The 27,570-nt window shown below is 40.2% G+C and overlaps 1 protein-coding gene across 10 annotated transcripts in view; it reads right to left on the bottom strand.

Annotated features, from left to right (window-relative positions):
* Positions 1–535: 535 nt before the first annotated feature.
* Positions 536–27,570, bottom strand: part of FAM81A (family with sequence similarity 81 member A) — a 126,229-nt gene continuing 99,194 nt past the window's right edge. For 9 of the 10 annotated variants that reach the window (XM_027571997.2, XM_027571999.2, XM_027572002.2 and 6 more), the window contains exons 5-9: positions 22,312–22,441; positions 20,290–20,396; positions 13,579–13,714; positions 11,801–11,996; positions 536–1,247 (exon numbers count right to left, since the gene is read on the bottom strand). In XM_027571997.2, the coding sequence (XP_027427798.1) occupies positions 1,123–1,247; positions 11,801–11,996; positions 13,579–13,714; positions 20,290–20,396; positions 22,312–22,441 (694 nt within the window). In that variant the 3' untranslated portion in view covers positions 536–1,122. The remainder of the gene's footprint in view (positions 1,248–11,800; positions 11,997–13,578; positions 13,715–20,289; positions 20,397–22,311; positions 22,442–27,570) is intronic. The other variant, XM_027572006.2, reaches the window with a different exon arrangement.

Raw genomic sequence — 27,570 nt, 5'->3', positions numbered from 1 at the left:
AGTATGAATTTCTATTTCATTAATACTACTGAATGATTAATGTCTTACCAGTGATAAAATTTTTAGAACATTTAAAAATTACATAGGATCCCATTTTTACATCATAATTCTGATGTATTATCATGCCTTCTATTTTGTCCGTAAAACTTTTAGAGGATACAGTGCATTGACGTGGTAAAACCAAGGCACAAGAATACAGTTACAATAAGTGTGTATAAACCTTAGTTAGCACTTTGTGCCAATTTTGGAAACATTTAGAGAGGAGATCATAAAGCCTGAAAAATTCTCACATCCTATTATAATTAACAAACAATTAATTGTGCAATAAACACACTATTAACCACCATTCCATTATTAAATATATGGCTATCACTATACAGGCTGTGGATAATTGAAAAAAGTTTTCAATATTAAAACCTGGTATAAGTAGGTGGTCGATGTGGATATGGTGCCTTGCATTATCTAGATAACTGTCTTAAGTTTCCACTTTAATTTGCAATGTATATGGCAGTTATCAATCTTCAAGCTATTTTCATTACATAAATGGTGGCAGGGGTGGTTTTCCAAAAGTTAAATCCCTTCTCCCTACAAAAGACAGAAGATTTACAAGATAACCATATAAGAAATGCACAGATAACAATAATAAAATCCAAATATGGACTAAAAGGTTGAATTCTAGTCTACCAGGACATTCTCTTAATTTAGGGTGAGGAGCAACACATTCCTGTGACAATTCATTAGTTTCTTAATTAAAAAAAAAAATCACCATGACATTTTTCAAAATAGTGAAGTCTTGGCTAGAGCGTCAAGCATTGAAGGAAAGTCGTTAAGTCTTTTCATTCATAAAATGAAGGGGATAAAAGCTTTTCCAAATCTAGGGGCAGGGAGGATATTCCATCAAATTTAGAGAAATGGAATAAAGTGGTAAAAATTGTACTTAATACTTTTAAAGAAAGTGTTTTTGAGACTCAAGGTAAACATTCAGACCCATGAAAACACATTGCTTGGCACATGCACGCCATGAATAGAACACTCCTGAATGTGGTGACAGCCTAGCTACAGAGGTATCCAGCTCTCGGCCCACTGGCAGAACCACTTGTGAGGTCCTTGTCCCAGTTCCCTTCACATGGGAGCCTCTGGCTTCTGCATCTGCTGGATTTGCTTCTGCAGCTGGTCCTTGTCCAACTTCATCTTGGCTTCAAGAACTTGCCTGAGGGATCCTATGCTTTCATAGATGGCTGTAAACCCTTTAAGAAGAGGTAAATTTTACAAGGGTTAATATTAAAAAACAATGCTGTGTCTACACACATATAGTAACAGTTGATTTGGGCAAAAATTATCAATAGATGCTAAAACTACTAGAGTAAAAGTTTGAGAGGGAACAGGATAGTTACACAGTTTTATAGTATCTCCCTACAGATTACTTTCTAATTACAAAGGGAGAAGGGAACTATCACAATGGAGAAATCTGGCAGATACCACTTTAACCAAGGGATCAGAGGTAACGTCACTAATACCAGGAGAAACCAACATCATGTAAGGTTCCCTGACATGTGAGGGACACACCGCTTCTGTGACATTTCTGTCCAAAATGTACAACCTGAATCTAATTAAGAGGAAGCAAACAGACCCAAACTGACATTCTACAAAATACTGGCCTGTATTCTTTAATGACGTAACATCACCAAGGAACTGCTCCATATTAAAAGACACTAAATAAAGAAACATGGTAACTATGCTGTATGATTCTGGAACAGAAACTAGACCAGGGAACGTCTGCTATAATGGAAATAATGGTGAAAGTGAAAATTGAATAATGAAAAAATTTTCATTAATATTTCATTGGACTATACTTATTTAAGAGAATGTTCCTGTCCTTAGGGTATATAGATTGAAGTAATAAACGAGTAAAAAGGCATCATGACTTCTGCAACTTATTCCCAAATGACTTAGAGAAAAAAACTATATTTACACACACACACACACACACACACACACACACACACACACACACTCCCATCACACAATGAGATTAAGAAAATTTCCAAAATGTTAACAATTGGTTAGTCTCTATTAAAGATGTATAGCATTTTTGGACTATTCTTACAGTTTTTCTAAACTTGAAATAATTTCAAAATAAAAAGCAAAACAAAAGAAAAAATTCCCCATCAAAAAAGCATTTCCTATTCTCTATTTCTATGGGTTTTTAAAATACATGTTTAAAAGGTCTCATCTTCATTAGTAAATTTAGAATTTTCTCTCAGGGGCATCTGGGTAGCTCACTTGGTCAGCTGAGTGTCCAACTTTGGATTTCAGCTCAGGTGATGCTCTCAGGGTCATGGGATCAAGACCCGTGCTGGGCTCTGTGTTCAGCGCAGAGTCTGCTCGAGAGTCTCTCCCTCTGCCCCTCCCACTCATGCTCTCACGCTCTCTCTCTCTCTCTCTCTCTCGCTTGCTTTAAAAATAAATAAATAAATCTTTAGGGGAGAAAAAAGAATTTTCTCCTAGAAAATTTTCTCTATTGGCAATTCATGTCATATAAGGAATATTACTTATTAAAAATAACATTCTTATTGAATAGAAAGATACAACATGTAAAAGAGTAGGTGACAAATCAGCATGTATGGCATGAGCTTTCATTCAAAAAAAGCACATAATATGTATAAAATGATATATATAAAGATGACTTCTGGGTGAAAGACGTTATGAGGATTTAAAAACTATTTTGTGCTTTCTTATTTTCCATTAAGAAATACACTGTTTTTGGAATAAGAAAAAGTAAATCTTTTTATTTTTAAAAAGCTCATATGCCCTTCTTATTAGGTACTGAATATTAACCACCTCAGTGGCATGTTGAATAAAAGAGAATAAACTGCCCCAGGGAATGATGCAAAGTTAAACACTGATGAAATATTCACATACCATATTCTAATAGCCCCCAAGACAAAGAAAGAAAATTCATTTTTATCGTCACAAGTTCTTCAATGCATAAATTTAACTGTGACTTCTACTTATTTTTTTTTTATTTAGTCATTTGTCAGAGAGAAAGAGTGCGCAAGCAGGGGGAGCGGCAGGCGGAGGGAGAAGCAGGCTCCCCGCTGAGCAGGAAGCCTGATGCGGGACTCGATCCCAGACCCCGAGATCATGACCCGAGCCGAAGGCAGGTGTTTAACTGACTGAGCCACCCAGGCGCCCCTGTGACTTCTACTTAAATAAAATAATAAGCTTTTGGTAGTGACAACAAAACTATTCTTGAGATAACAAACTACTTTTATTTCCATGTTGGCCAAAGTAGATTCTGCAGAAGAAAATTATGGAATCATAGAACTGGAAGGAGCTAGGAGATAATACAGTGCCCCTCGTCACACTGTAAGACTGTCTTGTCTTTCCCGACCATAACCAACCAGCCTCCACTTGAATACGTTCAGTCACAAAGAGTTCTCAGGCTCACAAAGCCACCAGTGTCTTTTTAGGACCTGTTACCTGAGGATACTCCTGCCTCATGTTGAGTTAGAATCTGTCTTCAAGTAACTTCCACATACTTGTTCCAGGACTGTATTCCTAAGCTCACAGTGTAAGTCCGTCTAGCCCCTCCTTTATATGCGACAGTACTTGAGACCTGGAAATCAGCTTTACCACTTTCTTCTAAACAAATGTGAATTAATGGGCCCTGTTGACTTCTGAGAGGAGGAAAATCATTCGCTGCCATGGTAGCATACTGCCTGAGGTAAAAAATAAGCCTTCAAAAGCCGCTCCAAGATAGAGGTTCATTTCTGAGGCATACTGATCGTGGCTATGAACATTAACGAACCCACAGATGGCACTAAAGAAAGTGCACATCAGTTGCAAACTGAGCAATTTTCGTTTGTGTGCCCGTCTCTCATGATGGCTTTCCATGTACTTGGAATTGAAACAACACTTTAGTTCAATACAGTACAGCTACTTAGAAAATCACCTAAGGACATTTCACTGTGATTACCATTAGCTGGGTTCACAGGGTGTTGCAGGGGGATGCTCATTAATTGGTTTTCAGATCCCATTGAAAATAACCCATGAGTGGGAGTCCAAGTCCAAACTGTGGGACCCTCAGTTTCGTCTGGTCACAGGAATTCAGCTAGCTAGCTATCAAAACATTCTGAACACCTGCAAACTCAACCAGAGAGCTAAGAAAAGAATACCTGCAACTCTACAAATAGAAAAGTGACCACTTTTTGCAAGATAGGAGGTGTGGAGAAGTGAATCCAAGGCGACATATGGGAAGATAGACCACAGGGGGAGGGAGCCTCCATCAGCCAGCTACTGGCAAGTGATAGAGCAGCGGAGCACAAAAATGGAACTTTTAGAAGTCTGCTCTGGTGAGGGATGTCCCTGCCTGAAAGGCACTCAGGTGGGGGACAGTGTGGTCTCAGGATCCCTGGGGTCACAGAAAGAACAGGGGTGCCTGAGTGCAGCAGAGCTCCCAGGCATCAGAGCGGGGAAGCCGGCTGCAATCAGCGAGCCCAGGAGTGGGCTCTCAGCTTGGGGTTGCCATAAACCATGAACCGTGGCAGAGCTGGGCAACTGCTCTCCAAGCAGGGACCAGGAAGTAGTGAACAGAGGTGAGACCCCTCTTCCTTCACTGGGAGAAGCGGCGCGGGTGCACGCCACAGGGGTTTGCAGGGTTCAGAGACTGGAAATGGGGTCATGTGCCTGAGATAGAAAGGCTCAGTCACAGGCTGGGGGAGCACAGAGAGCAGATGGAGACCAGGGAGATAGGAGTGATCGACTGCTTTTCCCTGCAGGCCCACTGAGGAGTGGGGCCCTGAGCTTCCAGTAACAGGGCTGGAGATTGGAGGCCGCCATTTTCATTCTCATTCTCTAAAGCTGCACAGAAAGCCTTCAGGGAACAAAAGCCACAGAGAGTAAACAGGAGCAGATTACTTAGTCCAGCCCCTGGCAAGGGCGGTACAATTCCAGCTGGGGCAAAGACACCTGAGAATCAGCATAACAGGCCCCTCCCCCGGAAGATCAGCAAGAACATCCGGCTAAAACCAAGTTTACTGATCACAGAGAACGGCAAAACTCCAGTGCTGGGGGAATATAGTATATAGAATTCATTTTTTTTTTCCCCATGAGTCTCTAGTCTTTCAATTTTAATTTTTTTTCCTCTTTCCTTTTTCAACCAATTTCTTATTTTTTTAAGATTTTATTTATTTTTTCTTTTCTTTCTTTCTTTCTTTCTTTCTTTCTTTTTCTTTCTTTCTTTCTTTCTTTTTCTTTCTTTCTTTCTTTCCTCTTCCTTCCTTCCTTCCTTTCTTTCTTTCTTTACTTGTCACACAGAGAGAGAGAGAGAGCAAGCACAGAGGAGGCAGCAGGCAGTGGGAGAAACAGGCTTCCCGCTGAGCAAGGAGCCCAATGCGGGACTCGATCCCAGGACCCTGGGATCATGACCTGAGCTGAAGGCAGACACTTAACCGACTGAGACACCCAGGCATCCCAACCAATTTCTTATTTTATCAACTTTTTAAATCTTTTTTAATTTTCATTTTTACAGTTACATTTTATCCTTTCATTGTATTTAATTTTATTTTTGTATATATATGTTTTTCTTTTTTACAATTTTGGGATGCAGTTTCTTCTAACAAACAGACCAAAATACACCCAGAATCTAGTGTATGGCTCTGTTCTCTTCACTGTCTGATCATATTCTCTCTCCTTTTTTTCTTTTTCTTTTCTTTTTTTTTTTTTGTTAAAGTCTTTTTGAATTTTCATCTTTACAGTTACATTCTATCCTTTCAATGTATTTAATCTTATTTTTGTATGTATATAAGTTCTTCTTTCTTTACAAGTTTGGGATGTATTTTATTCTAATAAACTGACCAAAATATACTCAGGATATAGTATAATGCTCTCTTCTGTTCACCTATCTGCTTATATACCTTCTTTTTCTTTTCCCCTTTTGGTTTGTTTTGGTCTTTTAACTTTCATTTTTACAGTTACGTTCTATCCTTTCATTGTATGTAATTTTATTTTTGTACATATATAAATTTTTCTTTCTTTACAATTTTGGGATCTAGTTTTCTAACAAACAGATCAAAATACACACAGGATCTAGTATACTGCTCTGCTCTGTTCACCTGTCTGATTATATTATTTTTTAAAAATTTTTTTCTTTTTGGTTTTGGGTCTCTTCTGATTTGTTTAGCATATATTTCTCTGGGGTCGTTGTTGCCATTTTAGTATTTTGTTCTCTCGTTCATCTATTCTTCTCTGGACAGAATGACAAGACGGAAAAACTCACCTCAAAAAAAAGAACAAGAGGCAGTACTGACTGCCAGGGACCTAACCAATACAGACATTAGTAAGATGTCAGAACTAGAGTTCAGAATAACAATTATAAAGATACTAGCAGGCCCTGAAAAAAGCACAGAAGACACCAGAAAATCCCTTTCTGGGGAAATAAAAGAACTGAAATCTAATCAAGTTGAAAAAAGGATATTAATGAGATGCAATAAAAAATGGAGGCTCCAACTGCTAGGATAAATAAGGCAGAAGAGAGAATTAGTGATATAGAAGACCAAATGATGGAGAATAAAGAAGCTGAGAAAAAGAGGGATAAACAACTACTGGATCATGAGGGGATAATTCGAGAGATAAGTGATACCATAAAGCAAAATAATATTAGAATAAGTGGAATCACAGAAGAAGAGGAAAGAGGTGGAGGAGGGCAGAAGGTAAACTGGAGCAAATTATAGTTGAGAACTTCCCTAATCTGGGGAAAGAAACAGGCATTCAAGTCCAAGAGGTCCAGAGAACACCCCTCAAAATCAATAAAAATAGGCCAGCACCCCAACTTCTAATAGTGAAACTTACAAATCTCAGAGACAAAGAGAAAATCCTGAAAGCAGCTCTGGACAAGAGGTCCATAACCTACAAGGGTAGAAACATTAGATTGGCAGAAGACCTATCCACAGAGACCTGGCAGGCCAGAAAGGACTGGCATGATATATTCAGGGTGCTAACTGAGAAAAGTATGCAGCCAAGAATACTTTATCCAGCTAAGATGGCATTCAAAATAGGAGAGAGAAAAAGCTTCCAGGACAAACAGAAATTAAAAGAATTTGGGATCACTAAACCAGCCCTTCAAGTAATATTAAAAGGGATCCTTTAAGCAAAGAGAGAGCCCAAAAGTAACAAAGACCATAAAGGAACAGAGACAATATACAGAAACAGTGACTTTACAGGTAATACAATGGCACTAAATTCATATCTTTCAATAGCTACTCTGAATGTCAATGGGCTAAATGCCCCAATCAAAAGACACAGGGTATCAGATTGGATAAAAAAGATTCATCGATACGCTGTCTGCAAGAGACTCATTTTAGACCCAAAGACACCTCCAGATTGAAAGTGAAGGAGTGGAAGACCATTTATCATGCTCATGGACATCAAAAGAAAGCTGGGGTGGCAAGCCTTATATCAGACAAATTAGATTTTAAACCAAAGACTGTAATAAGAGATGAGGAAGGACACTATATCATAATTAAAGGGTCTATCCAACAAGAAGATCTAACAATGGTAAATATTTATGCCCCTAAAATGGGAGCAGCCAATTATATAAACCAATTATTAACAAAATTAAAGAAACACATCGATAATAATTCAATAATAGGGACTTTTAAGACCCCACTCACTGCAATGGACAAATCATCTAAGCAGACAATCAACAAGAAAACAAGGGCTTTAAATAACACACTGGACCAGATGGACTTCACAGATATATTCAGAGCATTCCACCCTAAAGCAACAGAATACACATTCTTCTGGAGTGCACATGGAACATTCTCCAGAATAGATCACATCCTGGGTCACAAATCAGGTCTCAACCAGTACCAAAAGACTGGGATCATTCCCTGCATATTTTTGGACCACAATGCTTTGAAATTGGAACTCAATTACAAGAGGAAATTTGGTTAAGAACTCAAATACATGGAGGCTAAAGAGCATCTTACTAAAGAATGAATGGGTCAACCAGGAAACTAAAGAAGAATTTTAAAAATTCACGGAAACAAATGAAAACAAAAACACAACTGTTCAAAACCTTTGGGATGCAGCAAAGGCGATCCTAAGAGGGAAGTATATAGCAATACAAGACTTTCTCAAGAAACAAGAAAGGTCTTAAATACACAACCTAATCTTACACCTAAAAGAGCTAGAGAAAGAACAGAAAATAAAGCCTAAACCCAGCAGGAGAAAAGAATTAATAAAGATTAGAGCAGAAATCAATGAAATAGAAACCAAAAAAACAGCAGAACAGATCAACGAAATTAGGAGCTGGTTCTTTGAAAGAATAAGATCAATAAACCCCTGGCCAGACTTATCAAAAAGAAAAGAGAAAGGACCCAAGTAAATGAAATTATGAATGAAAGAGGTCACAACCAACACTGAAGAAATACAATTATAAAAACATATTATGAGCAACTATATGCCAACAAATTAGGCAATCAGGAAGAAATATCCATTTCTAGAGACGTACATACTACCAAAACAGAAACAGGAAGGAACAGAAAACCTGAACAGACCCATAACCAGCAAGCAAATTGAAGCAGTAATCAAAAATCTCCCAACAAATAAGAATCCAGGGATGGATGGCTTCCCAGGGGAATTCTACTAAACATTTAAAGAAGAATTAATACCTATTCTTCTGAAGCTGTTTCAAAAAATAGAAATGGAATGAAAACTTCCAAACTCTTTCTATGAGGTCAGCATTATTACCTTGATCCCAAAACCAGACAAAGACCCCACCAAAAAGGAGAATTACAGGGGCCCTGGGTGGCTCAGTCATTGAGCGTCTGCCTTCGGCTCTGGTCATGATCCCAGGGTCCTGGGATCAAGCCCTGCATCGGGCTCCCTGCTTAGCAGGAGAACTGCTTCTCCCTCTCCCACTCCCCCTGCTTGTATTCCCTCTCTCACTGTCTCTCTCTCTGTCAAATAAATAAATAAAATCTTTAAACAAACAAACAAAAAGAATTACAGACCAATATCCCTGATGAACATGGATGTAAAAATTCTCACCAAGATACTAGCCAATAGGATCCAACGGTACATTTAAAATATTAATCACCACAACCAAGTGGGATTTATTCCTGGGCTGCAAGGCAACATCCACAAATCAATGTGATACACTACATAAATAAAAGAAAGGATAAGAACCATATGATCCTCTCAAAAGATGTAGAAAAAGCATTTGACAAAGTACAGCATCGTTTCTTGATTAAAACTCTTCACAGTGTAGGGACAGAGGGGTATATACCTCAATATCATAAAAGCCATCTACAAAAAGTCCACAGCAAATATCATTCTCAATGGGAAAAAACTTGAGAGCTTTTCCCCTAAGGTCAGGAACAGAGCAGGGATGTCCACTCTCACCACTGTTGTTCAGCATAGTTCCACAAGTCCTAGCCTCAGCAATCAGACAACAGAAAGAAATAAAAGGCATCCAAATTGGCAAAGAAGAAGTCAAACTCTCGCTCTCTGCAGATGACATGATACTCTATGTGAAAAACCCAAAAGACTCCACCCCAAAATTGCTAGAACTCATACAGGAATTCAGCAAAGTGGCAAAATATAAAATCAATGCACCGAAATCAGTCGCATTTCTATACATCAACAATGAGACAGAAGAAAGAGAAATTAAGGAGTTGATCCCACTTACAATTGCACCAAAAACCATAAGATACCTAGGAATAAGCCTAACCAAAGAGACAAAGGATCTGTACTCAGAAAACTATAGAACACTCATGAAAGAAATTGAAGAAGACCACAAAGAAATGAAAAAACGTTCCATGCGCATGGACCAGAAGAACAAATATTGTTAAAATGTCTATGTTACCTAGAGCAATCTATACATTCAATGCAATCCCTATCAAAATACCATCAATTTTTTTCAGAGCTGGAACAAATAATCCTAAAATTCGTATGGAACCAGAAAAGATCCCAAATAGCCAAAGGAATGTTTAAAAAAAAAAAAACAAAAAAAAACTGGTGGCATCACAATTCCAGACTTCAAGCTGTATTACAAAGCTATAATCATCAAGACAGTATGGTACTGGCACAAAAACAGACACATAGATCAACAGAACAGAACAGAGAACCCAGAAATGGACCCTCAAATCTCTGGTCAACTACTCTTTGACAAAGCAGGAAAGAATACCCAGTGGAAAAAAGACAGTCTGTTCAACAAATGGTGTTGGGAAAATTGGACAGCCACATGCAGAAGAATGAAACTGGACCATTTTCTTACACCATACACAAAAATAGACTCAAAATGCATGAAAGACCTAACTGTGAGACAGGAATCCTTCAAAATCCTAGAGGAGAACACAGGCAGCAACCTCTGTGACCTCGGCCGCAGCCACTTCTTGCTAGACACGTCTCCAAAGGCAAGGGAAACAAAAGCAAAAATGAGCTATCGGGATTTTATCAAAATAAAAGGCTTTTGCACAGCAAAGGAAACAGTCGACAAAACCAAAAGACAACCAACATAGACGATATTTGCAAATGTCTTATCAGATAAAGGGCTAATATCCAAAATCTATAAAGAACTTATCAAACTTGGTAAGAACAATCAAGAAATGGGCAGAAGACATGAACAGACATTTCTCCAAAGAGGACATACAAATGGCCAATAGACACATGAAAAAATGCTCAATGTCACCTGGCATCAGGGAAATACAAATCAAAACCTCAATGAGATACTGCCTCACACCAGTCAGAATGGCTAAAATTAACAAGTCAGGAAATGACAGATATTGGCGAGGATGCAGAGAAAGGGGAATCTTTACAATGTTGGTGGGAATGCAAGCTGGTATAGCCACTCCGGAAAACAGTATGGAGGTTCCTCAAAAAGTTGAAAATAGAGCTACCCTATAACCCAGCAATTACACTACTGGATATTTGTCCCAAAGATACAAATGTAGTGATCCAAAGGGCCACCTGCACCCCAATGTTTATAGCAGCAATGTCCACAATAGCCAAACTATGAAAAGAGCCCAGATGTCCATCAACAGATGAATGGATAAAGATGTGGTATATATATATATATATATATATATATAATGGAATATTATGCAGCCATCAAAAAATGAAATTTTGCCATTTGCAACAATATATATGGAACTAGAGGGTATTATGCTAAGTGAAATAAGTCAATCAGAGAAAGGCAATTATCATATGCTCTCACTGATATGTGGATCTCACCGTTATCTCGCTCATCTCAAAAGAGATGAACATAGGAAGAGAGGAAAAAATAAAACAAGACAAAATCAGAAAGGGAGACAAACCATAAAAGACTCAGTCATAGGAAATAAACTGAGGGCTGCTGCAGGGGATAGGGGTGGAGGGTTGGGGTAAATGGATGATGGGCATTAAGGAGAGCATGTGATGTGATGAGCACTGGGTTAGTTATATAAGACTGATGAATCACTGACCCCTACCTCTGAAACTACTAACACATTATATGTTAATTAATTGAATTTAAATAAAAAACACTTAAGGGCGCCTGGGTGGCTCAGTCGTTAAATGTCTGCCTTCGGCTCAGGTCATGATCCCAGGATCATGAGCCCCGCATCGGGCTCCCTGCTCAGCAGGAAGCCTGCTTCTCCCTCTCCCACTCCCCCTGCTTGTGTTCCTGCTCTCGCTGTCTCTGTCTCTGTCAAAAAAATAAATAAAATCTTAAAAAAAAATTTTTGTTAAATAAAGACTAACAATTAAAAAGAAAAGAAAAGAAAAGAACCCATGAGTCATCTGCTTTTTGGCCTACCAGCATCAACTTCTGCTTTCATTTCCTTCATGTCCTCATTCATCTGTAACTCCAGCTTGCTGATGCGCCCATGCACTTTCTCCTCTTCTTGTTTTGTTCTCTGCACTTCCATATTCTTCTTCTGACTCTCTTCTATTTTGTCAAGTCTGGCTGACATCTGGCTGAGCTTCTTCTCCATGTCCCTTTCGCTGGCTCCCTGAGATTGTGAAAAGAATTGCATCTGGTTATTCCAAAAAGAAAGTCTGTCCTGCACCTGCATCGTCACAGTATCATTTAACAACAATCTGCAGGGAACAGAACTGCAAAGGTGGCTTTTTTCTCACTCAAACATCCACTCTCCCCTGTTTCCTTAACAGACCCCCGATTTTCAGCTGGGTGTAAGCTCACCCAGAATTAAGACTACATTTTCTGCTGTCTCCTGAGGTTAGTGTGGCCATAAAGATGAAGTTCTGGCCAATGAGATGTAAGTAGAAGGGTGTGTGGCAGCTTCCAGGAAAAGCTAAAAGGCAGCTGAGACCTATCTTTGCCCCTTCTGTCTTCTTTCTGTTCCTGGAATTCAGACGTAATGGCTGGAACGCTAGTGGTCATAACTGAACTATGAGAAAAAGGGTCACTCTCTAGAACTGGCAGAGAGTGGAGCCAGAAGAATTGTGGGTTGCTGAGGACTGATAAGCTATCATATCAGCCCTGCATTCCCTACCCCCAGACAGTTTTTATGTGAAAGAGAAATACGATGCTATCTTATTAAAGCTACTATTATACTGGGGTTTACTGTTAGTTATTAACCAGCCCACATGTAAAAATAAACAGTCATCCAAAGACACAAAAGCCTACAAATGTAGTAGTATGAATCTAAGTAAATCAATCAGTAGATCTGATAATATATCTACTTAAAGAAATATTTGAAATATTAAATATTTTTTCTTTCCAACGTGCCTAGTTTTTATGGGAATCTGTGTCTGCGTGTAAGCTTTGGAGGCCAAGACTATAAACACTGAGTTGTAAGTGGGCTATTGCCTGACCTAGCTCTCTTGATGTTATACAATGCAGTCTGCATGGAGAGCAGCTCAGCCCTGAGAGACAGCAGAGTCAGAGATGCAAACTGGACCAGATGCTTCTGCTCCATCAAAGTCCAACAGGAGGAAGCAGTGCAAGAAAAGAGAAGAGAGAGGAAGATGGTCAGGCTAAATCACCAAACCAAAAAAAAAAATGTTCTTGCCAAATACCAGTTTCAGAGCCTACTGGTTTTGAATACTCTACATGCAAGGCTTTCCTGATGGTTTTTGAGCAGTTCGGCAAACCTTCATTCTCTAGGAGAGTGGGGTAAAAAGAGAACGAAATGGAGAAGAAAAGGGTACATTTTGTTGACATGCTTCCCGGTGACTCCGCATCCTGTGGTTAGTGTGATGGAGGGGTCTATCGGGAGAAACCTAGTCGAATTGTGTTTTCCAGATGATGAAATTCAACCAAACTAGGATGAAGTTTGTAGTTAGTTCTACTTAGAAATGCAGGTGGACAATGTGGTTCATGAAGGTCTTGACTTAAACTGATCTTAGCTGAAAGTGCTGAAATTTTCTACTTTGCCTTGGTTAACCAAAACAAGTCCAAGTGCTCCCTTTATAACAAACACAGAGAAAGAAAAATTCTAAGGCAAGAAACAACTGAGCAGATTAATGTGGTGCTAGATCAATCAATGCTAAATTGCTAGGGATTATTCACAAACATTGCAGGCCCCCGCCAAATAACTTTACTCTATTATGCTGTGCATCAATACCTACACTGTTTTCCTTAACAACCAAGGAAAGCTGATCGATTTTCTGTAAAAGTTCTTTCTCTATCCGTTCTTGTTCCTGTTGCAACCAATTCCGTGCAGATAAAATCTCATTACTGAGTTCCTCAATCGTACCTTTAAATCTAAAATAAGAAAATCAGCAAGTTAGATGTAAAACAACTGTAAAATTACATCACACAACCTCAGTCTCTGGCTATCAAATTTCTCATAAATATGTCAGCATTAACCTTGGCTCCCTCAGAACTACAAGCTTACCTTCCCTTAGAATTGCCCTTAGCACTAAATCGGGGGTAGGGGTGGGGAGCAGGGAAGGAGGATACAACAGACAAGCTCCTGATAATACTACTGGTGAGGAGCTGATGGGGTGGGTGTGGAGGTGTCAGAGTGACACACAGATATGCCAGGGGCTCACCTTTGCCTTCACAGGGTCCCCAGTGCTCCTGGCTCAGAAAACACCCTTCCAGCCTCCTCTCTTTCCCTAGGCTCTTCCTCCTTCTCCCTGTGATCTCCCAGGACTAGAGCCTGACTGCCTTTTCTGGAATGTTCACCAAATTGCTCTCGCCCCATAGAGATATTTCCTAATTTAAACCGAAAAGCAAATTAAAAGGAAAAGAAAAAAAAAGAAAAAGAAATCCACCCTCCATTCCTCTGGTCCTCACCCTTTTCAAATACCTTAAAATAGTACTCCACGCTTGCTACTTCCCCTTCATTACTTTTGTATTCATTTTATTATGAAATGGAATAAAAGTAGGAAAGAACATATGACTTAAATAATAATAGTAATAATAAAATAAAAGACCCTAATTATCTGCTCTATCTGTTTTCCTCTTCTTTTCTATTAAGAACTCCTCAGATGTGAGCTGGGTCCATGGCTGCTTGACCAGAGACTACATCCCCAGCCTCTCTTGCAGCTAGATGTAACCATATGACCAACTTGGGCAACAGGACACATGTAAGAGTGGCAGGTACAACTTCCTGGGTCATGCCACCATAAAAAGCTTCTGGGCCTTACCTGGGCAGGAAGCCAACCCCCAGCCCCATGCAACTGTGGAGCTCAGCCCGCAGCTCTGCCTGACCAGGAAGACCACCCACAGAGCACCGCAACTTTAATGCACTTTAACGCATTCATTATTCTAAGTGTTTTGATGTAGTCTTTAGGGTTTCTCTATATAAGATCATACCATCTGTAAACAGGGATAATTTTACTTCTCTTTTTCTGATTTGGATGCCTTTTATTCCTTTTTCTTGCCTAAACGCCCAGGCTAGGTCCTCTAGTACTGTGTTCAACAGAAGTGGGGACAGTGAGCACCCCACCTTGTTCCTGATTTTAGAGGAGAAGCTTTCAGCTTTTCACTGCTGAGTAGTAATTGATTTTAATTATCTGTGGGCTTGTCAATCTATGGCCTTTATTATGTCAAAATACATTCTTCCTATACCCAATTTGTCGGGAGCGTTTATCATGAAAAGGATATCAAATTTTGCTTCTTCCACATTATTGAGATAATCATATGATTTTTTTCATCCTTCATTCTGTTACTGTGGTGTATCACATTTATTGATTTGCATATATTGAACCATCTTTGCATCCCAGGGATAAATCCCACTTGATCATGGTGTATGATCCTTTTAATTTGCTATTGAATTTGGTTTCCTAGCATTCTGTTGAGAGTTTTTACATCTATGTTCATCAGGGTGATTGGCCTGTCTTTGGTATCAGGGTAATGTTGGATTTATAAAATGAGTTTGGAAGTGTTTCCTCCTCTTTAATTTTTTGGAAGAGTTTGAGAATGATTGGCATTAATTCTGCTTTAAATTTTGGTAGTATTCATCCATTAAGCCATCTGGTCCTGGGCTTTTCTTTCCTGGGAGGTTTTGGATTAGTGATTCAATCTGCTTGTTATTGGTCTGTTCAGATTTTGTTTCTTCCTGATTCTGTCTTGATAGGATCTATGTTTCCAGGAATTTATCCATTTCTTCTAGTTATCCAATTTGTTGGCATATGATTGTTCATGGGAGTCTCTTATGATTCTTTGTATCTCTGTGCCATCAGTTATAATGTCTCCTCTTTCATTTATAATTTTATTTGAGTCTTTTTTTTTCTTGGTTAATCTGCTTAAAGTTTTGTCAATGTGGTATATCTTTAAAAAAAAACCCAATAATTAGTTTAATTAATTTTTCCCATTGTTTTTCTATTGTTTTCTATCCTCTATTTCATTTTTTTGGCCTAATCTTTATTATTTCCTTCCTTCCGCTATTTTTGGGCTTAGTTTGTTCTTTGTTTCCTAATTCCTTGAGATATAAATTTAGGGTATTTATTCAAGATCTTTCCTTTTTCTTAATGTAGGTATTTATTGCTTCAAACTTTCCTCATAAAACTGCTTTGGCTGCATCCCATATGTTTTAGTACATTGTATTTCCGTTTTCATCTATTTCAGGATTTTCTAAATTTCCCTTTTGATTTTCTTTGAGCCATCTGTTGATCAGGAGTGTGTTGTTTAATTTCCACATATTTGCGAATTTTCCAATTTTCCTCCTACTATTGATTTCTAGTTTCATCTGACCGCCACTGTGGCCAGAAAAGGTACCTGATATGATTTTTATCTTCTTTAATTTATTAAGACTTGTTTTGTGAGCTGCACCTGGGTGACTCAGTCGGTTAAGCATCTGCTTTTGGCTCAGGTCATGATCCCGGGGTCCTGGGATCGAGCCCCATGTCGGGCTCCCTGCTCAGTGGGGAGCCTGCTTCTCCTTCTCCCTCTGCCTACCGCCCCATCTGCTTGTGCTCTCTCTCTGTCAAATAAATAAATAAAATCTTAAAAAAAAAAGACTTGTTTCGTGACCTAACATATGATCTATCCTAGAGAATATTCTATGTGCACTTTTTTTTTGAAGATTTTATTTATTTTTGACAGCGAGAGAGAGAGAGTGTGTGTACAAGCAGGGGAAGCAGCAGGCAGAGGGACAGGGAGAAGCAGACACCCCACTCAGCAGGGAGCCCGATGTGGGACTCGATCCCAGGACCCTGGGATCATGACCCGAGCCGAAGGCAGACGCTTAACCGTCTGAGCCACCCAGGCGCCACTCTATGTGCACTTAAAAGGAATTTGTATTCTGCTACTGTTGGATGGAAAGTTCTATGTATGTCTGTTAGGTTCTAGTTGGACAGGGCTTCTGCTGACACTCTGAGGTCAGGGGGTGGGGGGAAACACTGGCATTCAAGCAGGCTCTGCTGGCTGGGCTCCCTGGTCAGATGGGGCTGCTGGGCTAGGCTACATGATCAAACAGAGCCACTAACTGCACTGGGCAATTACCTCTGGTTGGCTGAGGTCTCAGATTGTGTTCCCTGGCTGAGCAGAGCTGCTGTTTGGACTCCATGATAAAGGGCTGCAGGCTGAGCTCCACAACTGCACCTGATCGAGTGGGAGCCCAAGCTATGCTTCCCAGGCAGATGTTGCTACTGGCTAGCCTCCAAGTTCAGTTGGCTCCATGATCAGACAGCGCCTCAGGCTACACTCCGCAACTGGGCAGGCTTCTGGGTGTGCTGCACTATGGAGGGAGGTTACTGGCCAGGCTCCCTGGTCAGGTGGGGCCAGCAGCTGTACCTCACAGTTGGGTGGGGCTGGCGGCTGGGTTTTGCCATCAGGTAGAATCACTGTCTGGGCTTCATGGTTAGGTAGGGACCCAGTCTATGTTCTGTTTTGGGGAGGGGTTACTGGCTGGGTTCCCTGCTTGAGCAAGGCTGCAGGCAGTGCTCAACAAGTAAATGGGTGTAGTCTGGGCTCCACTTGCTTGCCAGGGCTGTAGGCTGGACTCTGGAGCTGGGAAGTACTGTAGGGTGGGCTCCGAGGCCACCTGGGGTCACTATTCAGGCTCCCTAGTCAAGTGGGGCCAGAAGTTACAGCTTTTATTTTCAAAGATTATTATATTTTCTAGAAGTTCTTTTTGGTTGTTTTCCATTCTGGCTGATCATTTTTGATAATCTCTCATTCCTTAGTCATACCTTTAAAACGTGTGTGTGTGTGTGTGTGTGTGTGTGTGTGTGTGTGTGTGTGTGTGTGTACTCACAATACAAATGTCTCACATACAAATGTGTGTACGTATACATATACTTATTGTATCCGATAATTCCCACAGATGCAGTATTTGGCTGTCTGAATCCTCTTTTTCCTGTTTCTTCGGACTCTATCACTTATGTGGCTTTTCTCCTTGTTTTGTTTTACGATTTCCGATTATACACTTGTATTCCCTAGAACTTCATCTGTTTGTGGGAAGCCTTGAAGACTGAGGATTTGCATTTGCTTACACCATGCATCTCAGGCCACCGTGGCCAAACAGGATTATTCTGAGATTAAATTATCCACTGTGGTTCTCTTCAAGCTGCCTGGGTAATGTGAATTCTAGTTCTAAATCAACATAAAGGCTGTATTGTGGGGGCAGCTGCCTGGCTCCATCAGTAGAGCATATGACTCTTGATCTCAGGGTTGTGAATTCAAGACCTGTTGGGTGTAGAGCTTATTTTAAGAATAAACAAATAAAATAAATAAATAAAGGTTGTATTGTGGTCCTGAATTTTCAAGGAATATCTATTATCCCTCTACCCAGAGCCAAGATTTAGACAGGTGAGTTTCCTTAGGCTCTCTTTGTGGAATGGGTTTTTTCCCTACTTCACCCAACCAGGGGTTTACCTTTTGGGTCCCCAATCTGACCTTCTGCCCCAGGCTTTGTCCCCTCTCCCCTATGAACAGCCTTTGTGTCTAGACTTCTAGACTTTAAGTTGTAGGAAGAAAAATAAAGATATTCATGTCTGCTGACTAGTAATATCTCCTAAGGAAGTAATTTAGAGAGGAAAAAATACTGAGATGTTTATTTTTTTCCTCTGTGATGGAAGAGGATTGAAGAGATTTTTTTCTGTACTTGGCAAGCTTGTAGGATCTATGAGAAGTGGTGACATAACTCAACAATTATATAAATACAGATAATTAGAGGAAAAGAAACATGCTTTCCATAAAAGAATTCCTGTTAACTCAGCAACAACCCTGAAACAGCATTAAATATGGTACGATGAGATGTAAGAACCAGGAGGATGATTAATTTAAAATTTCCACATGTCTCTAACACAGTTCTGTGCTGAAATCATCTTTAAAAAATATATTAAGTCAAATACACACACACACACACACACACACACACACACACACACACCCACACTGACTACTGGCTCTGCTTTGGCAGGAAAATGCCAAGCTCATGAAGATTCATGATAGGAAAAGATGAATGCTTTTGTGACTGAGCAGAAGGGCCGATGATGAGCTTCACCGTGGGCAAGTACAGTTTAAAGCGTCACGGTAACAAAATGGGAAAGTATAACCCATTACAGGGTGCCAACTGGAACGCTCACAATCACCCTAGCGCACACCTCTCCCACCTGCACTACAGCAACCACGCCCCCAACTGATGTCCCCATCTCTGCTTCGGCCTGGTCCATTTTCCGATTGTCACCAAGGCCATTTAAAAATAGTATATAAATCTTATTCTCTCACCCCATCTGCCCCAACCCTGCAGCAGCTCCTTACTGTGCGAAAGCCAGAGACCAAAGCCCTGCATGTGGTATACAAGGCCCTGCCCTAGGCCCGCCTCTGCCCCAGCCCCTGCTTCCCCACCCTCTCTGTTCCAGCCACGTGGGCCAGCTTGCAGCTCCTTGAATGCTGCACTCCTCTGTCCCAAATGTTCTTACCTCCCTCTTTACCTAGTGAATTCCATTCATTCTTCAGCTCTTACTTCAAGCACTGCCTCCTGAGGAAGGAGGGCCCACAACCAGGCCTCTGTTATTCGCTCTCAGAGCACCACTGTATTAGCTTCCTGCAGCTGCGATGACTAATTACCACAACTTGGTGGCTTATTCTTTCATAGTTCTGGAGGTCAGAGGTCTAAAATCAGTTTCACTGGACTAAAGTTGAGATGCGAGCAGGGGTGGTTCCTTCTGGAAGCTCTCGGGGCGGGGGGGGGGGGGGGGTAGAATCACTGCCTTGCTGTTTTCAGCTGCTGGTGGCCCCTTCCTCACCTTCGAAGTGCATCACTCCCATCTCTTCCTCCATCATCATGTGCTCTTCTCTCAGGACTCTCCCCCTCACAGACACTCCGGGGGTTACACAGGGTCTCCCCGGTAACCCAGGGTAATCTACACATCCTAAAATCCTTAATCACATCTGCAAAGTCCCTTTTTGCCAGATAAGGTAACATATTCACAGGGACTAGGACATGGTGATATTTGGGAGGCAATTATTCAGCCTACCACATCCATGTACCTTTCCTTCAAAGTGATGGTCACCATTAGTAATAATATAGCTTACACACATGTGAGTCATTATTTGATGAGGGCTCATCCACTCCCTAGACTACAAACTCCACAAGGTTAGGAACAGAGTCTGTTTTTCTTAATTTCTGGATGCTCAGCACCTAGGCCAGCACTCAACATATATTTACTGAATGACTAGACAGATTATAAGCCAACTACTAAAATCAATAATGAGTGTAAAGTGGCAGTATGCTCCAAGGGAATTTTTCCTCTTAACTTCCATTATTGTTTTCACTTTGTTTTGTGCAATGAATAAAAATGAAGAGGCAAAAAAACTGGACTATGGAATAGGCTTCTCAAGAACTGCAACCCAAAAAAAAGGTCTGTAAGTTGACTACTTACTTTGTATCCAAAAGTTGAAGCTGGTGGTTACTGTCTCTGTGGGACATCTTCAATTTGGTGCTTTGCTCTGATATCGACAAGTCCACTCTGTTCAAAAGCTGAGAAATCTGGGAAAGAAGCTTTGCTTGTAATATCACATCTAATCTTTTCAGAGGTAACCTCAGATAACATTTAGTAAGCTGTATTCTACTCCATGACATTAAGATTCAATATAATTTAATCAATTCATTTAGGAGCTTGCCTTGTCTTTCCACTTCCATTTCCTATCATACACAGTCATCAAAAATCAGGACTAGGAACACTGCCAAAATATTCATTAGACTCTGAGTACTTAACTCTATAGTTCTGATAAACAAGCCTACTTCCTCCCCGGGAACACTATGTCCACCTGCTGGCACAAAATACAATGGGGGTTTTTTTGTTGTTTTTTTTTTTTTTACCTTGGAATTTCTACATGAGCGTGGCTGCTAGTCATAGAGAATGGAACTCTTATCACTTAAAATGCCATTAAGGTACCAGATTTACCTCCATATCTAGTCAAGTCCCCAGAAAACAGATTTTGTAAATTATATTCCTCCAACTCATTTTTTTCACTACCTATCCCTTTCCCTTGTCTTTCTACTAAAATTTAATATAAAACTAATCCTACATGAAATGCGTTTAGTTGCTGCAAAAGTTATGATGTTCTATATTCCCTTACTTAGAAATTCATGGAATGAGTATTTATGAGACCCAGAACAAAGGAAAAGTATATCTCTTTTTATAGATTTCTATATGTATTTTACTTGGGTTGGCTACTGGGGAAGCTTAATATTTCCTAAGCATTTATTTCCTGATGTGATAATTCTGTCCTCACTCATTCTTTGAAAAAAATTATTGGACTTGTTTTTGTTGTGGTGTTTTTTTTATGGCTTTATAATATCTATGTTTTTCACATAAGTAGATTTAGACCTTTATTGAATATATTTTGGACATGAGTACTTTGAATCCAATAAATTGACCAGATGTCCCATTTTACTGGAATGGTCTCTCTTTACATGAAGAATAGCAAGCAGGGCAGATACTGTGGGGCAAATCCTAGAAAACAGGCCCCTTTATGGCAAAGGGAAACTTTTAAGTAGCCAAAAAACAAACTGTAAAATGCCAAGAGTTTGGGTTTATGAAATTGATCTGTGAATTTCAAGGTGGATTACTCTAAGATTCATCAGCCAGCCTACCTTCTAGCTTTGTCTGAATCCTTTCCCACAAAGGACTGTGATGAGGTAGCACACAGCATGAGGCCCGGTGCAGTAACTATTTCCTGAACCAAAACTTGGGACAAGTGGCCTATAAAAGAAAGCCTGGGGGCGCCTGGGTGGCTCAGGTGGTTAAGCGTCTGCCTTCGGCTCAGGTCATGATCCCAGGGTCCTGGGATCGAGCCCCGCGTCGGGCTCCCTGCTTGGCGGGGAGTCTGCTTCTCCCTCTCCCTCTGCTGTTCCCCCTGCTCTCACTCTCTCTGTCAAATAAATAAATAAAATCTTTAAAAAAAAAAAAAAGAAAGAAAGAAAGCAAGCCTGATCACTTACCTATGCAAGAAGTAGTTTTGGAGCTATAATTTAGAATTTCTGGAATACAGTCATTGTTTTAGGAATGGGGGAAAGAATCTTTAAAAGTAGGACCGTACCAAAAACTCTCGGTGCTTTGCTTGCCATGCCCATGAAGGGCCACTGCAGTGAGACAGAGGGAGGAAGAAATAAGGAAAAGATATTCGGGGCGCCTGGGTGGCTCAGGGTCCTGGGATCGAGCCCTGCGTCGGGCTCCCTGCTCGGCAGGAAGCCTGCTTCTCCCTCTCCCGCTCCCCCTGCCTGTGTTCCCTCTCTCGCTGTCTCTCTCTCTCTGACAAATAAATAAATAAAATCTTAAAAAAAAAAAAAGGAAAAGATATGCACATTCTGGGAGCTCTGGCTGGTTTCTCAACACCATGTTATTCTTAGCTAAGAACAAATTACCTATTTTTAAAAGGCTACCTGAAATCGGCCATACCTGTCCCTCTGCATCTTTGATTTTTGTTTCCAAGATAAGTTTGGCAGCTTGCTGTTCTTTGTTCAAGTGCTGGAGCCCCTCGTAAGTTGTTTTGTGCTCTGCAGAGAGTCTGGCTATGCTGGCGTCACATCTGTCCAGGCAAACAACAAAGCTAACTCTTATTAAAGTTTAAAAACAAGCACTGAAGCTTCTTGACGTACTGGAAAATGCATGACCCCACTCCAAGAAACTGTACTATTCTGACTCATTCTTTTACATAGAGGTTCACAGGAATATAGAGAGCTACCCTCATTATGGTTTTTAAGTTAAACCACAGGGATGTTGCTTAATAAGAGTAGGGATGAAACCATCAAAGTAGCAAAGGCTTTACAGTGCTCATGAGTACAAAATTGTACATGTGGTGAGAGCCCAATGACAAAAGGCTTATATAGTGTGCTGGATGTGGCCTTTACTCTCTGGTACCACCTCCGTCCTTCCAAGTTCTTTGGGTCTTCTTTGGATCTTGGAGGCCACTTCTACCACATTTGAAAGTACTGCTCCTAACCTTTTACCACTGTGAGGCTGCCTGCCTTGAGTGGGGTCCAGAGCAGGAGAAGGCTGCGCTGCGGGTCCTAGCTGCTCTGCTCCTGGGGCCTGAGAACTTGGCAGTTCCGATGGTGCTCAAAGTATCTGTGGCAGGGAAGCTGTGTGGGGGACCTCTGTCAAACCCTAACAACAGAGTCACAGAATAGCCCCCTGGGAATACGGAGCAAAGTCATGCCCCGTTCCAACCCAATCATCCTGCTCTGAGAAGTAGCTGTTGGCTTGCTACTGGGCTCTGGTAGAAACTACATGCTGAAGCATGGGACATTAAGTAACCATGCAACCTGGGCAGTCTGTCATGAGCACCAAGCTTTAAAGGGAGGCATATGAGCCACACGCCATCTTCAAGGGGAAGGGATACAAAGCCATCAGGCTTAAACAGGTCCCAAAGGATAAGTAAATTGCATGAGCCCAGACTCCCGTGGCATATACTCTTGCTACTGCCAACTTTCCTTCAACTCACACAAATGGCCTCTTGAGGAGTTCCTGAGGACCAGGTGGACCGAAGGAGGAAGAGTCAGACCTGGTCGACGGAAGGTGCCAATACAATGACACCTTCCAGAAGAAGACTGCTGATACTTCAAAGCCCACTCAGGAGTGGCCCTCAAGGGTATCAAGGAAGGTAAACCCTCACAGTTGGCAGAAGTTCAAACAATGTATCTGAGGATTCATTTTGCCTAGAATAAAACATGGCCAGATGTTCATGGGCATTGGCTAATGGTGAGAGCCACAGAAGAAAGACAATTGGAGGACTGGTGACAAGGGGAAAGGGTTATATAAATGGATCGCTCAGAATTGACAGAGCATTTTTGTTTCTTGTGAACGCTCTCTGTATCAAAGGGGCAGAAGCCCACAGACTGTACTTCCCAAACAACCTTGCCAGCCGGGTTCTGACTCAGATCCCACCAATGAGTGGCACTTACGCTCCCCCGGCAGGGGCGGGCAGACATGTGGTAAACTGCCCATGTGATAAACAACGGCCACCTCCAGGCACACTCCTGCAAATCACTTACTTCCATGTTACACGTAGCTAATATTATCAATGTCTCCTTTCTGTGATTCTTGTACATCCTACTTTCCTGGGAGCCAACAGCAGTTTCCTTCTGTTGTTTCCCCAAATCTGCCAATGGTTTTACAAACTCTAATTTCCTGGATTAAATCCCTTCCTGCTAAAATACTTAGAGTGGTTTCTGTTTTCTTGACCGAACCTTGATGCATATATAGTCATTAAAATTTCACAAGGAAGCAAACAAAATATTAACCAACTATCTCTGGATCATATGTGATTTTTAAAAATTTTTTCATTCTTTTCTAAATTGTACAACTTTTCTGCAATAAGTATATATAATTTTATGATCAGAAGAACAATTATACAAAGAAAATATTTCGATCAACAGCCATGTACAAAGAATACATTACAATTTCATGGAATATGCACTATCCTACCATCTTTCCCCGGGCTCCCCATGAAGCAGAAATGAGGCCGGAGCATAAGGAACACAGAGCTAGAGAAATGTGGGTAGAGTCACCGTCATCAAGTGAGGTCAGGTTCAAGGCAATATATAGCAGAAGTAGAGAGGCCGGAGTTGGAACCCCAATCCATAATTCACTCATTCAGTCAATAAGTATTTGTAGGATGACTACTATGTGTCACATGATAATCATACAAAATGAGGACATAGTGGGAAATTTTTTCTTCAGTACACAAACCACACAATCTAGAAATTAAAAAAAAAAAAAAGATTCTCATGCCACTACCATGATAATGTTATTCAGCTTACGTGTATATTTTTTCTATTATTGATGGAGATCTTATCTGACATTCTGTTCTTGTTCATTATCCCGTGACTCAGACAAATAAGCTCAGAAGATTGGGAACTTGCTGAACAAGTCACTATAAATACACAGATTGAAGAACAAGCCTGTGACTGCTCACAGTCAGTAAATCAGCAGTCTGCGATCTTCCTAAAAGCACTGGGAATGTGTTCTTTAAGATGTTTATCTGCACTGGGGCCTCAACGAGGTTTATAAACTGTTTCCTAAATGACTTAGATACTGAAAAGGATCTCACTCACTAAATCATATAAAGTATTTGCAACCAACTATCAAAAACAGCATAGTAATTGATAAAGGTTAAGGTATAAATCCCTCTAGAAGTTTGAAAAATAAAATATTGATCTATAGTTTATAAGCCTGACTAAAGATTAGACGGCATGCTAGTGCTTGGTTAGGCTTTCTAATAAGCTATAAGATTTAACAAATTTACTAATCATTTTGTACTGAAATGTTGCAAATTAAAACTACTACCTGCTCTGTCAGTTAAACATGGTGGACTGAACACATGCCCTCATTTTGGCTCCCTCCTGAAAACCTATCCAGATGACTCCAGATGAATAAAGAGGCGTAAGTCCAAAAGGACAAAAAAGAATGGGAGGAAAAAAAATATGGGAGAAAGTAGAAAACAGACAGATGGTGCAGAAGATGGAGCAAAGCGTATGTTTTGCTACAGCTGGTGCTGTAAGCTTGAAGGGCTCCATATCTAAAAACCAACAGACGTAAGAAGAAGTTTTAGTTTCCACAGGGCAAGAGAGGTAAGAACTGGCTCCACTCGTGACAGAACACAGGAACCAGGGTAACCAAAACCAGAGACTTGAGTGGGGCTCCACCAGCTATGGAAAGCTCAACAAAACAAAACAAAACAAAAAACCTGGATCAAATGAGTTTAAAAGAACTATGTTTAAGATACTGAAAAAAATCAAAGAATAATATCTATCAAGAGAACTCTAAATTATTAAAAAAAAAAAAAAATAGGCGGAGAGGAAAGAAGAACAAGTGGGTAAGAGAAAAATGAGAAATCCTAGAAGTAAACCCCAGTGTCTTCGCAGACCTAACTCTAGACTGGACATGACTGAAGATAGAGTCAGTGAGTTAGAAGACAGTAGCAAGGAGCTCACTCAGAAGGCAGCAAAGACAGAGATTAAAAACACGGGAAAATAGCTAAGAGACAAGGAGGACAAATAAAGACATGTTAACACAGAAAGAGGAGTTGAGAAGTCCCCAAAGATGGAAATGGAGAGAATGGCCTATCTGAGGGGTGACTGCTGACAGTTTTCTAAAACTGAAGAAAAACGTGAGTTTTCAAGCGTTCAGTGAATACAAAGTGGTGTAAGCAAAATAAATAGGGCATAGTGAAATTCTGATAACCTATTACAGATAAAATCTTAAAAGCTACCGGAGACTAAAGACAGGTAACCTACCAAGGACCTACTGTAAGACTGACAGCACACAGTAGGTATCAGAAGACAGCAGATACCATAATGGTGGAAGATGATGGAGAAACATCTCCTTAGGATTGAGGGTAAATAACATATTATTCAAGAAAAAAACGCAAAATAAAAACAGAGACCGTTTTAGACATGCAAAGATTAAGAAATGTATTGCCCACAAACCCCAAACTGAAAGAGTCACTAAATCGTGTACTTCAGTAAAAAGAGAAGAGTATCCAGGAATGCCTGGCTGGCTCAGCTGGTAGAGTATGTGACTCTTGATCTTTGGATTGTAAATTTGAGCCCCACATTGGGTATAGAGATTACTTAAAAATCTTAAAAAAAAAAAAACAAACACTCAGAGAAAGGACTGGGATGCAAGAAACAAAGGTGAACCAACTGAGATTATTGGTAAATTTAATTTATTGTATACGCTGAAGAAAGTAAGCTACCAGCTCAATTATTCCAACCTTAAAAGTCTTTTCTTGGTACTGACTCACATTTACCTGAAGCTGAACAACTTGTTTAACTCATTTTGTTAAAATGCTATAATTCTCTTTGGAAGTAACAGAAAAAAAATTAATGGGACAAATTTTTTTGTAAATATTGACTTAAATACTTAAAATATTTTCAAAAAATATTTTAAACAATCTGACAAAACTGCATATATGCATTTAAATTTTTCAATATTCATAGTACAATATACACAATTAAGCAATAATTATGCCATTGTTCTTCTGTATTAGAAATCTTTTTTGAATGTCAATGCCCAATGTTGGAGAAGTTTGTAGAATCAAGGTGTATCACACACTACTGGTGGAAAAATAAATTTTACAAGCTTTCTTTAGGGCAACTTGGCAGGATATACCCCAAATCTTGAAACATGAAATATTTCTCTGTGCCTTTCAATCTAGTGTCCAGTGAATACAAAGTGGGGTAAGTAAAATTATTAGGTATTAACCCCAAAGAAAGAAAGCTGTGAGAAAAAAAAAAGGCAAACTAAATATAGCTCTGTATCTGTGTAAATTCCTGCTGTTTCACTTGCTTCTATTTTAGAATACAGACCAAAATCCTTTAAAATGCCCAAAAAAGGTTGCTCCCTACCCTCTAATTTCCAGCATCATCTCACACATCTCTGTCCCTTTTCTCCTCCTTTTCATCCAGCAACATTGATTATATTTCAGGGCTTTGAACTTACCTTACTCCTTCCCACTTCGAGGCCTTGACCCATGCTGTTTTCTGTCTGGAATATTCTTCTCTGACTACTTCACTTGGTTAGTTCCTATTCATCCCTTAGAGCTAAGCACACAAGTCATTTCCTTAAGGAAGCCTTCCCAGAGCCCCTAGAGATCAGGCACACCAATTATACAATTCGAGAATGCCCCACATATCTCTTTTGCTGAACTTCTTG

The sequence above is a fragment of the Zalophus californianus genome, chromosome 6 (assembly GCF_009762305.2).
Source record: "Zalophus californianus isolate mZalCal1 chromosome 6, mZalCal1.pri.v2, whole genome shotgun sequence".
Taxonomy (NCBI): Eukaryota; Metazoa; Chordata; class Mammalia; order Carnivora; family Otariidae; genus Zalophus; species Zalophus californianus.
Note: the sequence above shows the minus strand (reverse complement) of the source record. Positions and strands in the feature narration are given on the sequence as shown.